This window comes from Protobothrops mucrosquamatus, unplaced genomic scaffold (assembly GCF_001527695.2).
Source record: "Protobothrops mucrosquamatus isolate PMUCROS unplaced genomic scaffold, P.Mucros_1.0 scaffold355, whole genome shotgun sequence".
NCBI lineage: Eukaryota > Metazoa > Chordata > Lepidosauria > Squamata > Viperidae > Protobothrops > Protobothrops mucrosquamatus.
In genome coordinates, this window is record NW_015386690.1 from 61,011 (window position 1) to 73,804 (window position 12,794).

Genomic DNA, 12,794 nt, shown 5'->3' on the forward strand with positions numbered 1-12,794 from the left:
GGAGATGGAGAGGAAGAGGAAGAGGAAGAGGAAGAAAGAGCAAGAGAGAGAGGGAGAGAGAAAGAGAGAGACAGAGAGAGAGAGAGAGAGAGGGAGAGGGAGGGAGGGAGATTGAGAAACAGAGAGAGAGAGAGAGGGACAGAGAGAAAGAGAGAACACATTCTGTGCTTGATCTCCATGTTTGCAGAAGCCCCATTCTCTGGGCCAATGTCTTACCATATCATTAACGTAGCACCCTGGTCGTAGGTCCCTGACCTTCTCCCCAGTGCTGGTATCAATCCAGGAATTGGCTCCATAGATGAGGGTGATGGGCAGGTCACGCCGGATCATGTGGATGCGTTCCAACATGGGACGGCGGGCCCATCCTAGGGATTCGGTCATGGCCTTGAACGCTGCCTCCCCACTGATGGTGGAGCAAGAAGAAAGGACATAATTACACGGTTTTGCCTCCTGGAGTTTGCCTGCTGGAGGTTTTCAAAAAAAGATTGGACAACCATTGGTCCAGGATGATATAAAGACTCCTCACTTGATTAGGGGGTTGGACTAGAAGACCTCCAAGGTCCCTTCCAGCCCTAGGACTCTATGATGTTTATACTAACTGCCTGACCTGCAGTTAGTATATTTGTGAAGCCTGAATGTTGCCCACCGCATCCAAAGTCCACTCAACGGAGGCATGGAGAATGCCATGCATTTCTTATAGGTAGTCCCCAAGTTACGACCATCATGGAACCTGCCCATTATGCTTGCCTGCATGTCATAAAGGTCATAAAACGTTCGGTCACATGACCAGTCCAAATTTTACAACATTTTTTTTTGTTGTTAAAGGTTGTAGAGTGATTTTCCGTGGGTGTGTTTTGCCGAAAACCGGAAGCGATGGGTTTGGGCAAAACCATCATAAAACACAGTCACATGACCGCAGGACACTGCAAATGATCATACACACATTGTGTGTCCAAGTGCTCTGTGTGAGCTTTGGCGACCCACGGGGAGCAGGGGAAAAACCCTCCAGAACTTCAACTCCAGGTTGTAACTTTGAAAGGTCAAGGACTACCTGTACTAACATTTCATTGGCTTATCAACATCACCAATGCCAGTTATCTTTGCAGGCAGGCCTGAACTATCAGACTTGGATCTATCCAGGTCTCTGTGGTCCCAGCTCAGACAGGATGCTTCTTACTGGGGCCACAGCTAACCAGAATGTCACGTCGGTGGGCTGGGGGGGGGGCTTCCTCACCTCGGTGTCTGGGCATTGCAGTGATAGATGTATTCAGAGATGGTATCGTCATCAAAAAATTTGGCAAATTTCTGCTTAAAATCTGGACGGAACCGCTGGACCAGCCCAGGACCTAGAGAAAAAGTTAGATACTCTAAACACATCTTAAACGCATGGCACAACCTAGGATAACCAACCCATCAGGGCCAGATTCAGCAGTCCTCTGCATTTAAAAGACAAAGGCTACTCTTTTGAAGACAGCAAAGTCCACATTTTGGACAGAGAGGACCGCTGGTTTGAAAGAGGGGTCAAAGAGGCCATAAAAGTAAAAAATGAACAGCCCTCTCTCAACAGCAGGGGAAGGGATCTGACATCATCTATCTCCAGTCTGCAACACAGTCCTTTCAGCAGTTCCAAGAAGGCTCCACACCCATTTGCACTACTCGGGTGACCTTGAGGACACACATAAATCTCCAGGTGGCCTCAACAACCACAGGTGTCAAACTTGTGTCACATGATGTATCGTGACATTATCACGACTTTTTTGCCTTTGTGGAACTAGGGTGGGTGTGGCCTGCACATGACGCCTACGGCCCACAGGCCGCCAGTTTGACACCCCTGATCTAAAACAAGGCAAATGACCAGCTATCTGCAAGGAGTATAAATCCTTCCATTCTCCCACCATCCAGTCAGAGCCGAAGAAGCTTCTTGGATGACAAGCGAAACGTCTTCAAAGGAAAAATAAGAAAGTCCAGTTGCCTCCTGAAAAAGCACCTTTGGGACACCCATACCAAGAAGATATTGTGGATGTGTGAAAGAAGAGGAAGGAACATTGGTATCCAGGCACAAATTCAGAAGACATACTAGATGAAACGCTATCTGACACCTGCACCCTTCTCCATTCCTTGCAGACAGCTGGTCATTTGCCTTCTTTTAGAGGGTTGTTGGGGTCATCTGGAGAATTATCTGTGTCCTCGGAGTCACCGGAATAGGGCAAAGGTGTGTGGAGCCTTCTGGCTGCAGGATATTTTGCCCTGTTCCTATAGCCTGCAATGTTTTCTGGAAATGCGTTCATATTTCTGCAAGGAATATAAATCCTTCCATTCCCCACCATCCAGTCAGAGCTGAAGAAGCCTCTTGGAGGATAATAATAATAATAATAACAACAACAACAACAACAACAACAATAATAATAATAATAATAATAATAATAATAATAATAATAATAATAATAATAATAAGTCCAACCCCCTGCTAAGGCAGGTAACCCTATACCATTTCAGACAAATGGCTATCCAGTTTCTTTTTTAAAACTTCCAGTGTTGGAGCATTCACTGCTTCTGGAGGCAGGTTGTTCCACTGGTTAATTGTTCTAACTGACAGGAAGTTTCTCCTTAGTCCTAGTTGCTTCTCTCCTTGATTAGTTTCCAACCGTTGCTTCTTGTCCTGCCTTCAGGCGCTTTGGAGAATAGCTTGACTCCCTCTTCTTTGGGGCAGCCCCTGAGATATTGGAACACTGCTATCATGTCCCCCCTCGTCCTTCTCTTCATTAAACTAGACATACCCAATTCCAGCAGCCGTTCCTTATATGATTTAGCAGTCCCATAATCATCTTTATTGCTCTTCTCTGCACTCTTTCTAGAGTCTCAACATCTTTTTTACATCGTGCTGACCAAAACTGGATGCAGTATTCCAAGTGTGGCCTTACCAAGGCATTGTAGAGAAGCGAAAGGTCTTCAAAGAAAAACAAGAAAGTCCAGTTGCCTCCTGAAAAAGCACCTTTAGGATAACCAGGACCTGGATGCCTGAGAGTCTCCATAGCCCTTTAGCTATGCACTTTGGGATGAACACCCTTCGAATGGTGCGGGAGGATGAATGGATTTCCAGAAAACATTGCAGGCTACAGAAACACAGACAAACCTCTGAGTAGCCTCAATGACTCTCTAAAAGAAGGCAAATGACCAGCTGGCTGCAAAGGAGTATAAATCCTTCCATTCTCCACCATCCAGTAACTGTGAGAGGGATCTTAGAGTCCTAGTGGACAATCACTTAAATATGAGCCAGCCGTGTGCTGCAGCTGCCAAAAAGGCCAACAACAGTGCTAGGCTGCATGAACAGAGGGATAGAATCAAGATCACGTGAAGTGTTAATACCACTTTACAATGCCTTGGTAAGGCCACACTTGGAATACTGCATCCAGTTTTGGTCACTGCGATGTAAAAAAGATGCTGAGACTCTAGAAAGAGTACAGAGAAGAGCAACAAAGATGATTAGGGGACTGGAGGCTAAAGCATATAAGGAAGGGCTGGTGGAATTGGGTATGTCTAGTTTAATGAAGAGAAGGACGAGGGGGGACACGATAGCAGTGTTCGAATATCTCAGGGGCTGCCCCAAAGAAGAGGGAGTCAAGCTATTTTCCAAAGCGCCTGAGGGCAGGACAAGAAGCAACGGATGGAAACTAATCAAGGAGAGAAGCAACCTAGAACTAAAGAGAAACTTCCTGACAGTTAGAATAATTAACCAGTGGAACAACCTGCCTCCAGAAGCGGTGAATGCTCCAACACTGGAAGTTTTTAAGAAGAGACTGGACAGCCATTTGTCCGAAATGGTATAGGGTTTCCTGCCTGAGCAGGGGGTTGGACTAGATGACTTCCAAGGTCCCTTCCAACTTTTTTATTATTATTATTATAGAGCTGAAGAAGCCTCTTGGAGGAGAAGCGAACATGCCAAGTTTGATTCAACATCTTCTGGCCAACTTCACTCACCCCAAGGTCCTGCAACTCGGAGGACAGCCAGAGGGTTTGACCGTCCCAACACGGTCGCTACAGCCTTGATCCAAGTTGGAGCAGTTCGGACCTGAGCTGGATCAGATGGCCGTGTGGGGAAGCCCCAAGGATCCACCAGGATTAGATGTTTCACCCTGGGTCGAAAAGGGAATAAAATGCAAAGACACCCGATCAAGCTGAGTATGATCAACGTTAGTACGCCAACCAATACGGGAGGATGTAGAAGAAAACAGAAAACCACGCCGAAATGAAATCAAGCTCTTCTGTTCTCTGAAATATCACCAGCTGATCGTAATAAGGATGACTTTCTTTCACTTCTAAAAAATGACTACTTGCCGCTTTCCTCTTCCCTCCCCACATATTTTTCTTGTGTGTTGCTTCTTTTAGAAATTTAAACCAGCAAACCGGGGGGGGGGGGCTAGCTTGCTAGCACTAGTCTATGGAAACTCATGCACTATTCCAGGAGTGAATTGGGGGGGAGGGAGACAAGGAATGGGAGAAAATGTTTTGAACAAACAAGCAAACCTTTAAATGGCCCCCTGCTTTTTTATTTATTTTTTTATGAAATCTTGGCATTTGGGGGGAGCAAACTTTCTGAATGTGCATGGCTTTCAGATTTAATTATCTAAGACAGGGCTTTTCAAACTTTTCACCCATTGTACCACTTTTAGGATATGGCAACATCCGAGTACCACCAGTCGCCTAGCAAGGGGTCAAAAACTTGATGACCAAAAAAAAAAAAAAAAAGGAAAAAAGTGATAAAGTACAGGTAGTCCTCAACTTACAACAGTTCGCTTAGTGACTGTTCGAAGTTACAATGGCAGTGAAAAAAGTGCCCCCCAAGGCACAGCCGAGCAAGACACCTGCCTGCCCACCCGGCGGCGCTCTTCCTCCTGTCCAAGGTTTTCATTGTTGTGAGCATTTCTGTTGAGGATTGGCAGCGGGGGTGGGTTGGGGGGTGTTTGGTTTTTATTCCCCCCTGTCTGCTGGGTGGCTGCAGCAGGTTTTGGTCACTTCACATGACCCTAGGACACTGTGACCGTCATAAATATGAATCAGTTGCCAAGCATCTGAATGTAAATCACAAGACCCTGGAGATGCTGCAACATTCCAGCTGATTGGTGCTTCTTCAGGGCTCAGTAGAAGCGCCAGGATCAGTGCTGCTTTCCAGCTTCCGCTGAGCCCTGACAGCCCTGCAGCTCCAGCCGTCTCTCGCTCAGGCTTGTGCGGTGCTGCCACCGGTTCAGCTCATTCCCCTCCCCCGCTACCACTTTTCTAGGATGGTCGCGTACCACCTGCCAGGTGCCAATGTACCACAGGTGGTACCCGTACCACTGGTTGAAAAGCCCTGATCTAAGACAGGGGTAGGCCACCTTGGCTCTTTTGTGACTCGTGGACTTCAACTCCCAGAATTCCTGAGCCAGCCATGCTGAGGGGAAGGGAGAGGTTTCCAAGCTGAGCCATGCTGGCTCAGGAATTCTGGGAGTTGAAGTCCACGAGTCATAAAAGAGCCAAGGTTGCCTACCCCGATCTAAGAGGAGCAACAAATGTTCTATATTAAGGTTGCTAAACAAAGGTATGGGGAGGATTTCTGTTTGGGGAAGATTTCTGAATTGCTTAGCATCGTCTTTCATTCGGCTCTGATAGGTGAACCATACAAAATGGTTTTTTTTTCTTGGTTTTTTTTCTTTCTTTCTTTTCGCATCTTCAAGTCAGTCTTGATGCCTGGCAATTGCCTCACAAGACCACAACTTTCCTACAAATGATGCCCTCTCCTGGAAGAAACACTCTGTTTATCTTGACTTAGAAAAAGCACTTGGGGTCCCAGATCGCTCACTAGATGAGACAGTCCAAGGGGGGAAGTGATTGAACCTACAGGAAGGTGATTACCTGTGAACCAGGTAGAGGGGCGGGCTTACCTTTCCGGGTACTGCAAGCTGTACGAGGCTGCCAGGAACCCGCCCAAACTGTGGCCAAGCAAGATCATGTTGGGGATGCCCATCTCCTCGCGCCAGGCCTCGATGGAGCTCACAAATGCTTCCTCGGCCCCTTGGGCGTCATGGGGAAACGGGGGCCGCGAGCTGCGCCCGAAACCCAGGAGATCAAAGGCATGGAGGGGACGGCGGTGGCTCAGCGAGTCCAGGTTGAGGATCCAAAGCCCGATGCCGCCCCCAAAGCCGTGCACCATCACCAAAGGGGTACGACCCTTGCCCCATTGTGGCGACAGCGAGATGGTCCAGATTTTGGCCTGGTTCGGGAGAGGCACGTAGCGGGCCACGAATCGGTTCTGGAGGCCTGGGGAAAAAGCAGGAGAAGCAAGGGATTTACCATCTCGAAATCCAGTGGTTCCAGCTGCTTGGAAACCCAAAGGAACGGGAACGATCCGGTAGAGAACAAGATCCAGGACTAGGGGGGGATGACCTAATACAACACAGGTAGCCCTCAACGTACGACAAGGGAGCCCTAAAATTCTGTTGCTAAGCGAGACAGTTGCTAAGTGAGTTTTGCCCCATTTTACGGCCTTTCTTGCCACAGTTGTTAAGTGAATCACCGCCGTTATTAAGTTAGCAAGACAGCTGTAAAGTGAATCCGGCTTCCCCCATTGACTTTGCTTGTCAGAAGGTCTAAAAAGGACACAGCATGATCCCAGGACACAGCAACCATCATAAATACGTGTCAGTTGCCAAGCATCCGAATTCTGATGACGTGACCATGGGGATGCAGCAACGGTCATAAGTGTGAAAAGCGGTCGTAACTTTTACTTTTGCCGTTGTAATTTTGAAAGTCACTAAATGAACCGTTGTAAGTGGAGAATTACCTGTGTCTAAAGGGCTGCCACAAAAAAGAGTGGATCAACCTATTCACCTTAAAGCACCAGAAGGCAGGACAAGAAGCAACAGATGGAAACTTATCAAGCAGAGAAGCAACCTAGAACTAAGGAGGAATTTCCTGACAGTGAGAACAATTAATCAGCGGAACAACTTGACTCCAGAAATTGTGGATGCTCCATCACTGGATGTTTTCAAGAAGAGATTGGACAACCACTTGTTTGAAATGGTATAGGGTCTCCAGCTTGAGCAGGGGGTTGGACTAGAAGACCTCCAAGGTCCCTTCCAACGTTGTTATTCTATTATAAATTCTGTTAAGATCCTTACCCTCCAAAGACTGTCATCCTTGCTAAGCCAGATTCAGGAAAAGGGATGTTTTTATACCGTCTCCACACAACAGCAAACGTTAGAGCAGTGATGGTGAACCTTTTAGAGACCGAGTGCCCAAACTGCAACCCAAAATCCACTTATGCATCGTCGGGTGCCGGGTGGGTGTGGCCCATTGGGTGGGCGTGGCTGCGGTGGTAACGGCAGACTGGGTGGGACTAAAAAGTTCAATCAATTCCAACTTTGCAAGATCTTTTTTTTTCCCCCGCAAGAAGTTGAAATTGACTGATTGGAACCTTCTCTTTTTTTTGCACACGGTGGCGGAGGCCTAAAGCGAAAAGGTTTTATAAAACCCAGTTGAAGGCCTAGGACTAGGGCGACGGCGCGCGTGCCCATAGAGAGGGCTCTGAATGCCATCCTGGCACCTGTGCCATAGGTTCGCCACCACTCCATTAGAGCATCCAAACTGCCCAAAACTTCAGAATTAGAATTGGAGAGAGCTAAAATGCAAGGTCTACAAGCAAATTTCCCACAAGCATGCCTCAGATTTTTATTCTGTTGGCTCATGCAAGTTTTTTTGTTGTTGTTGTTGTTTAATCTGTGGTTATTTTTAAATCTAAAATGCAGGCATCGTGTTGGGGAGTTGGGCTAACTTAACACACATGGGAAGGTGTTCAGCCAGCTTCTAATCTAAGGCCACGTCAGGTTCCTGCATTTCAAAAGCTTTTGATACGATTAAAACTTTTCGGGGGGATTCTCCCACTATCTTCTTTCTGCCACTCAACAACAGAAGATCTGTCTTCACAAGCAGCTGGAGTGTTGGAAAACAAAGGAAAAATGTTCCACCTTCTTTACAAAACATATTCACACACAACCTTAGGCAGTCGTAAATTGATTGTGAGTCTAACAATCCACAAGGATCATTTAAAGTCGCTATGAATTAAACCTAATGACCACTACGGAAAGTCCTCAACTAACAACTCTTTGTTTAGTGACCATTCAAAGATACAAAAGCAGTTAAAATAACCTATCTTATGAGGGGTCCTCACACTTATGAGCGGTCCTCACACTTATGACTATTGCAGCATCCCTACAGTCACTTAATCAAGATTTGGCCGCTTGAAAACCAACATATAATCACAATAGTTGGATGTGATCACCATCTGCAACCCTCCCAACAAAGCAAATTCAGTGGGGGGAAGCTTGGATTCGCTTAATGACCAGGTGATTCATTTAACAACTGCAGGGATTTGCTTAGCAACCATGGCAAAAAAAGTCATTAAATAGGGCGCAACTCACTTACCAGTGTCTATGATTGAGAATCTTCATGGTTCATGGTTGTCCCAAACGTGCTTCTTCAGGAGGCCACCAGACTTCCTTTGTTTTTCCTTGAAGACGTTTTGCTTCCCATCTAAGAAAGCTTCTTCAGTTCTGACTGGATGATGGTAAATCCTTCCAAATTCTTCCATTCCCCAGTTGCCTCCTGAAAAAGCACCTTTGGGACGACCATGACCTGGATGACTGAGAATCTCCATAGATCTTTAGCTATGCACCTGGGGATGAACACTTTTTGAATGGTGTGGGACAGATTTCCAGAAAACATTGCAGAGTACAGGAAGCATTTGCGCTTCAGTCTGAGATGCAGACAACACAGACTCATCCCCAACAGCCTGTGCCTGTCTTCAACCATGAAGGGACCCAGGGTAGAAAACTTCCTGCAGCCAAGAAGGCTCCACACCCCGAGGACACAGACAAAACTCCAAGTGGCCTCAACGACTCTCTAAAAGAAAGCAAACGACCAGCTGTCTGCAAGGAGTATAAGTCCTTCCATTCCCCACCATCCAGTCGAGCGGAAGAAGCTTCTTGGATGAGAAGCAAAACGTCTTCAAAGAAAAACAGGGAGCGTCCAGTTGCCTCCTGAAAAAGCACCTTTGGGACTCCCTTAACAACCTTCTTGCTTAGCAATGGGAATTCTGGCTTCCAGCTGTGGTCGTAAGTTCGAGGACTAGGTGTATTATGAGCAATGGTTAGCAACAAGGGAAAACCTCCACAGAGGTGGTGCAGCCAACACTTCTCATAGGTGCTGCCTACAGAGGGACCTCCTTGGTGACTCTTGACAAGGGGATAGAAAACCACCCACCCACCCAAAATGAACAGACAAATCATTCTTACACTGCAGGATCCGAGCTTCCACATTCTTGAGGTGAGACATAGATGTGGGCCGCCAGGCTGGCAACCAACCACCTAGCCAGCCTTGGGACCTGTAGGAAGAACAGGAGACCATGAGGAGAACATGATTAGAACTATCTAGCACACATGGAGAAAGGAAACGAGACAGCTAAATAGTCCTTGGCCCAAACGGCAAAAGAGGGCTCTGACAACATTGTCACAACGTTGTCACAAAAGAGGGCTCTCACAACCTGCTCTCACAACATTGTCATATCCAAAAGTTTATGCTGTCTCCAGATTGGGAAGGAAAGAATGAGAATAATTACAATTCAATGAAGAGGCTAAATGAATCTTCCCAACTCACTCGGTTGTCCCCAGTGGTCAGGAGACACACTGGACTGTCTTGTTTTTCTTTGAAGGCATTTCGCTTCTCATCCAAGAAGCTTCTTCAGCTCAGAGCAAAGTGAAATGTCTTCAAAGAAAAAAAAAACAAAATCAAGAAAGTCCAGTTGCCTCTTGAAAAAGCACTTTTGGGACGACCATGTCCTGGATGACCGAGAATGTCTCCATAGAGACATTTCCCAACTTGGTGTTCTTCAAATACTTGCAGTTCCAACTTTGTTATTAAATGATTACACGCACATGTGATACATTTTGGTGACTTACATCAATTTACTATACTATACTTTCAAGGTTATTTTTGGTTGGTTGATTTTATTCTTTTCATTTTCTTTCGGCTATATAATTTTATAAACTGTTGATCTGTTGAGCATCTTATTGCTTCTCTTCTCTTCCTGTATAGGATTCCTGTAGTTTCTCTCTTTTTTAGATTGCATAATATATATATATATATTAAAAAAAACACATGGTTTTCCAACTTCCACCTATTATGGAGTTATTTTTTTTTAAAAAAAATCATTTTTAAAATTTGTTTTTGAAAAGTAGTGAAGGGACAAAGCAAACATGGAGAATGATAAGGAAGGAATAGGAAGAATAAGAATAAACAGAGAGCCAAGTTTGGTTCAGTGTTAAGGCACCAGGCTAGAAAGTAGGAGACGGTGAGTTCTAGTCCTGCCTTAGTCATGAAAACCAATTGAGTGACTTTGGGCCAGTGATCTCTTTCTGCCCAACTCACCTCACAGGGTTGTTGTAGGGAAAATAGGAGGAGGAAAGTGTGTTGGTTAGCTCTTTTGTTAATAGGACAGGACAGGACAGGACAGGACAGGACAGGACAGGACAGGACAGGACAGAGGGAGGGAGGGAGGGAGGGAGGGAGGAAGGAAGGTTAGCTCTTTTGTTAATAGGACAGGACAGGACAGGACAGGACAGAGGGAGGGAGGGAGGAAGAAAGGAAGGAAGGAAGGAAGGAAGGAAGGAAGGAAGGAAGGAAGGAAGGAAGGAAGGAAGGAAGGAAGGAAGGAAGGAAGGAAGGAAGTTTTAAAGGCTAAAAGATGAAACTTACATCAACCCCAACCTAGCAACTACTAAACCAAAACCTGTAAATGCCCATATATATTTCAATTTTATTTTAGGGCAAATAGAAAAGGTTGATCTAGTTTATGTTCATCACACTTAGTTCCAACTGAAAGACATGTATTTAACTTAAGCCTTGATTTCAGTGAATCTAAATGAAACCTTTGTAGTTCTATCTAATCTAAGAAAAACCTTAGTTGACCCCAAGAATGAAGGCAAGAGTAAGGGAAAGAACTAAATAGGGAAACCATGGGAAGGAAGGAAGGAAGGAAGGAAGGAAGGAAGGAAGGAAGGAAGGAAGGAAGGAAGGAAGGAAGGTCTACTGTATTTTGACAGATAAATGAAGAAAATGTTCCCATTTTGATAGACAGAAATTAATGTCATACATTTTACTCCATGTCACTTTTTGGAACTGCATAGGTAGTAGACTGTCCATGGAATCTCACTAATTAACAGATTCTGGTGCCACCAGATTTTTCAAGAAGGAAAAAAGGCAGTAGGCTTTCTCTGAAGGATCACGTTCCTTGAAGCTTTAATCTTACAGAGAGGCTAGGTCACTTCCAAGCAAATAATGCTTTCTGTGAGTTATTGGGAAACGCTTGATAAGTAACTCTGGACATCTCTACATTCATTGAGAATTTAATTTAATTCATTTAAGTAGAGGATTTAGACCTGAGAGCAGAGTGATACAGTAGTGAAGGTGCTGAACTAGAAACGCAGAATTCTAGTTTTCTCTTAAATATGAATATCAGCTTGGAAGGCTTTGGGGCATTTTTGCCAAAATCTCTTTTTGGGTGACTTTTTTTTTTTTTTTTAGTCTCACCCAGAAGGCCCTAGGCACATTATGCATGATACTTTGAGTTGTACAAAGTAAAAGCAGGAGATAAATAAATTTAATGATCTTTCATCAATTCTCCCATTCGATTATAGAAAGACAATGCATTGTTTTCCTTTGTTATTAGCTGTATTTATATACCCTTGCTTCTAGACTTGTCAAGATTGTCAACTGCCTTATAACCCCATAGATAAATTCTTCTACTTACAGTCATCCAGTAAAATATGTAAACTTGGAATCTGAGGACAGATTTTCTCAGGCTTGGTGTAAAACAGGGGTAGTCAACCTTGGCTCTTTTATGACTCGTGGACTTCAACTGAATTGAAGTCCACGAGTCATAAAAGAGCCAAGGTTGACTACCCCTGGTGTAAAACCTTAACCATAATCCAAGAAAACAGGACACTAAGCTACCATCCTTGAAAAAACAATGATAATCCATCAAAGGCCTCTGTGGCTTTGAAATGTCCACCATGTCATAACCAACATTATTCCACACTTCATTCTATAGCCTGAATGTTATCGACTTTCACCATTTTGGTGAAAGGAAGTTTAACTCCAGTTAGAGATAGTCCTCCCTTAATGAACGCTCACTTAGTGACTGATCAAAATTACAACGGATCTCCTCAGAGTTAATTAAGAGCTGGTTCTGGAGTTCTGACAGTGACGAACACACACATACACAGAGAGAGAGAGAGAGAGAGAAAGAGACAGACAGACAGACAGACACACTTGCTGTCATGTAATCACATTTTGGGCGCTCGGCAACTGACTCACACTTATGACCATTGGCGTGTCCTGTGGTCAAGTGACCGCAATTTTTGGTATTTCTTTTTTACCGGTTTCCGGCATTAATTTCTGGCAAAAAAAAATATCTTCCATTGAAGAAAATGGATTTGCTTAACAACCGTGATGTTTGCATAACGACTACGGGGGAGGGAAAGGTCACAAAACCAGGTGGTGACCTGCTTAATGACCGCCGTGACTTATGACTGAAATTCCTGGCTCAAATTTCAGTCATAGGTCAAGGCCTACTTGTAGTGAGCTTCAAGGCAGAGAGATCTGAATCAAAGTCTCTCAGCTGAGGCTTCATTTTGAAGAGGACATCACAATCCATTATATGAGCGGCTGTGGCGGCCTAAGGGTGAAGACGGTCACCTTCCACT

At 45.0% G+C, this 12,794-nt stretch overlaps 1 protein-coding gene across 1 annotated transcript in view; it reads right to left on the reverse strand.

The window, feature by feature from the left end:
* ABHD4 (abhydrolase domain containing 4) overlaps positions 1 to 12,794 on the reverse strand; it is an 18,731-nt gene that overhangs the window by 1,192 nt on the left and 4,745 nt on the right. The window contains exons 2-6 of the mRNA XM_015815617.1: positions 9,327 to 9,415; positions 5,919 to 6,294; positions 3,979 to 4,133; positions 1,235 to 1,346; positions 217 to 403 (exon numbers count right to left, since the gene is read on the reverse strand). Coding sequence (XP_015671103.1) covers positions 217 to 403; positions 1,235 to 1,346; positions 3,979 to 4,133; positions 5,919 to 6,294; positions 9,327 to 9,415 — 919 coding nt within the window. The remainder of the gene's footprint in view (positions 1 to 216; positions 404 to 1,234; positions 1,347 to 3,978; positions 4,134 to 5,918; positions 6,295 to 9,326; positions 9,416 to 12,794) is intronic.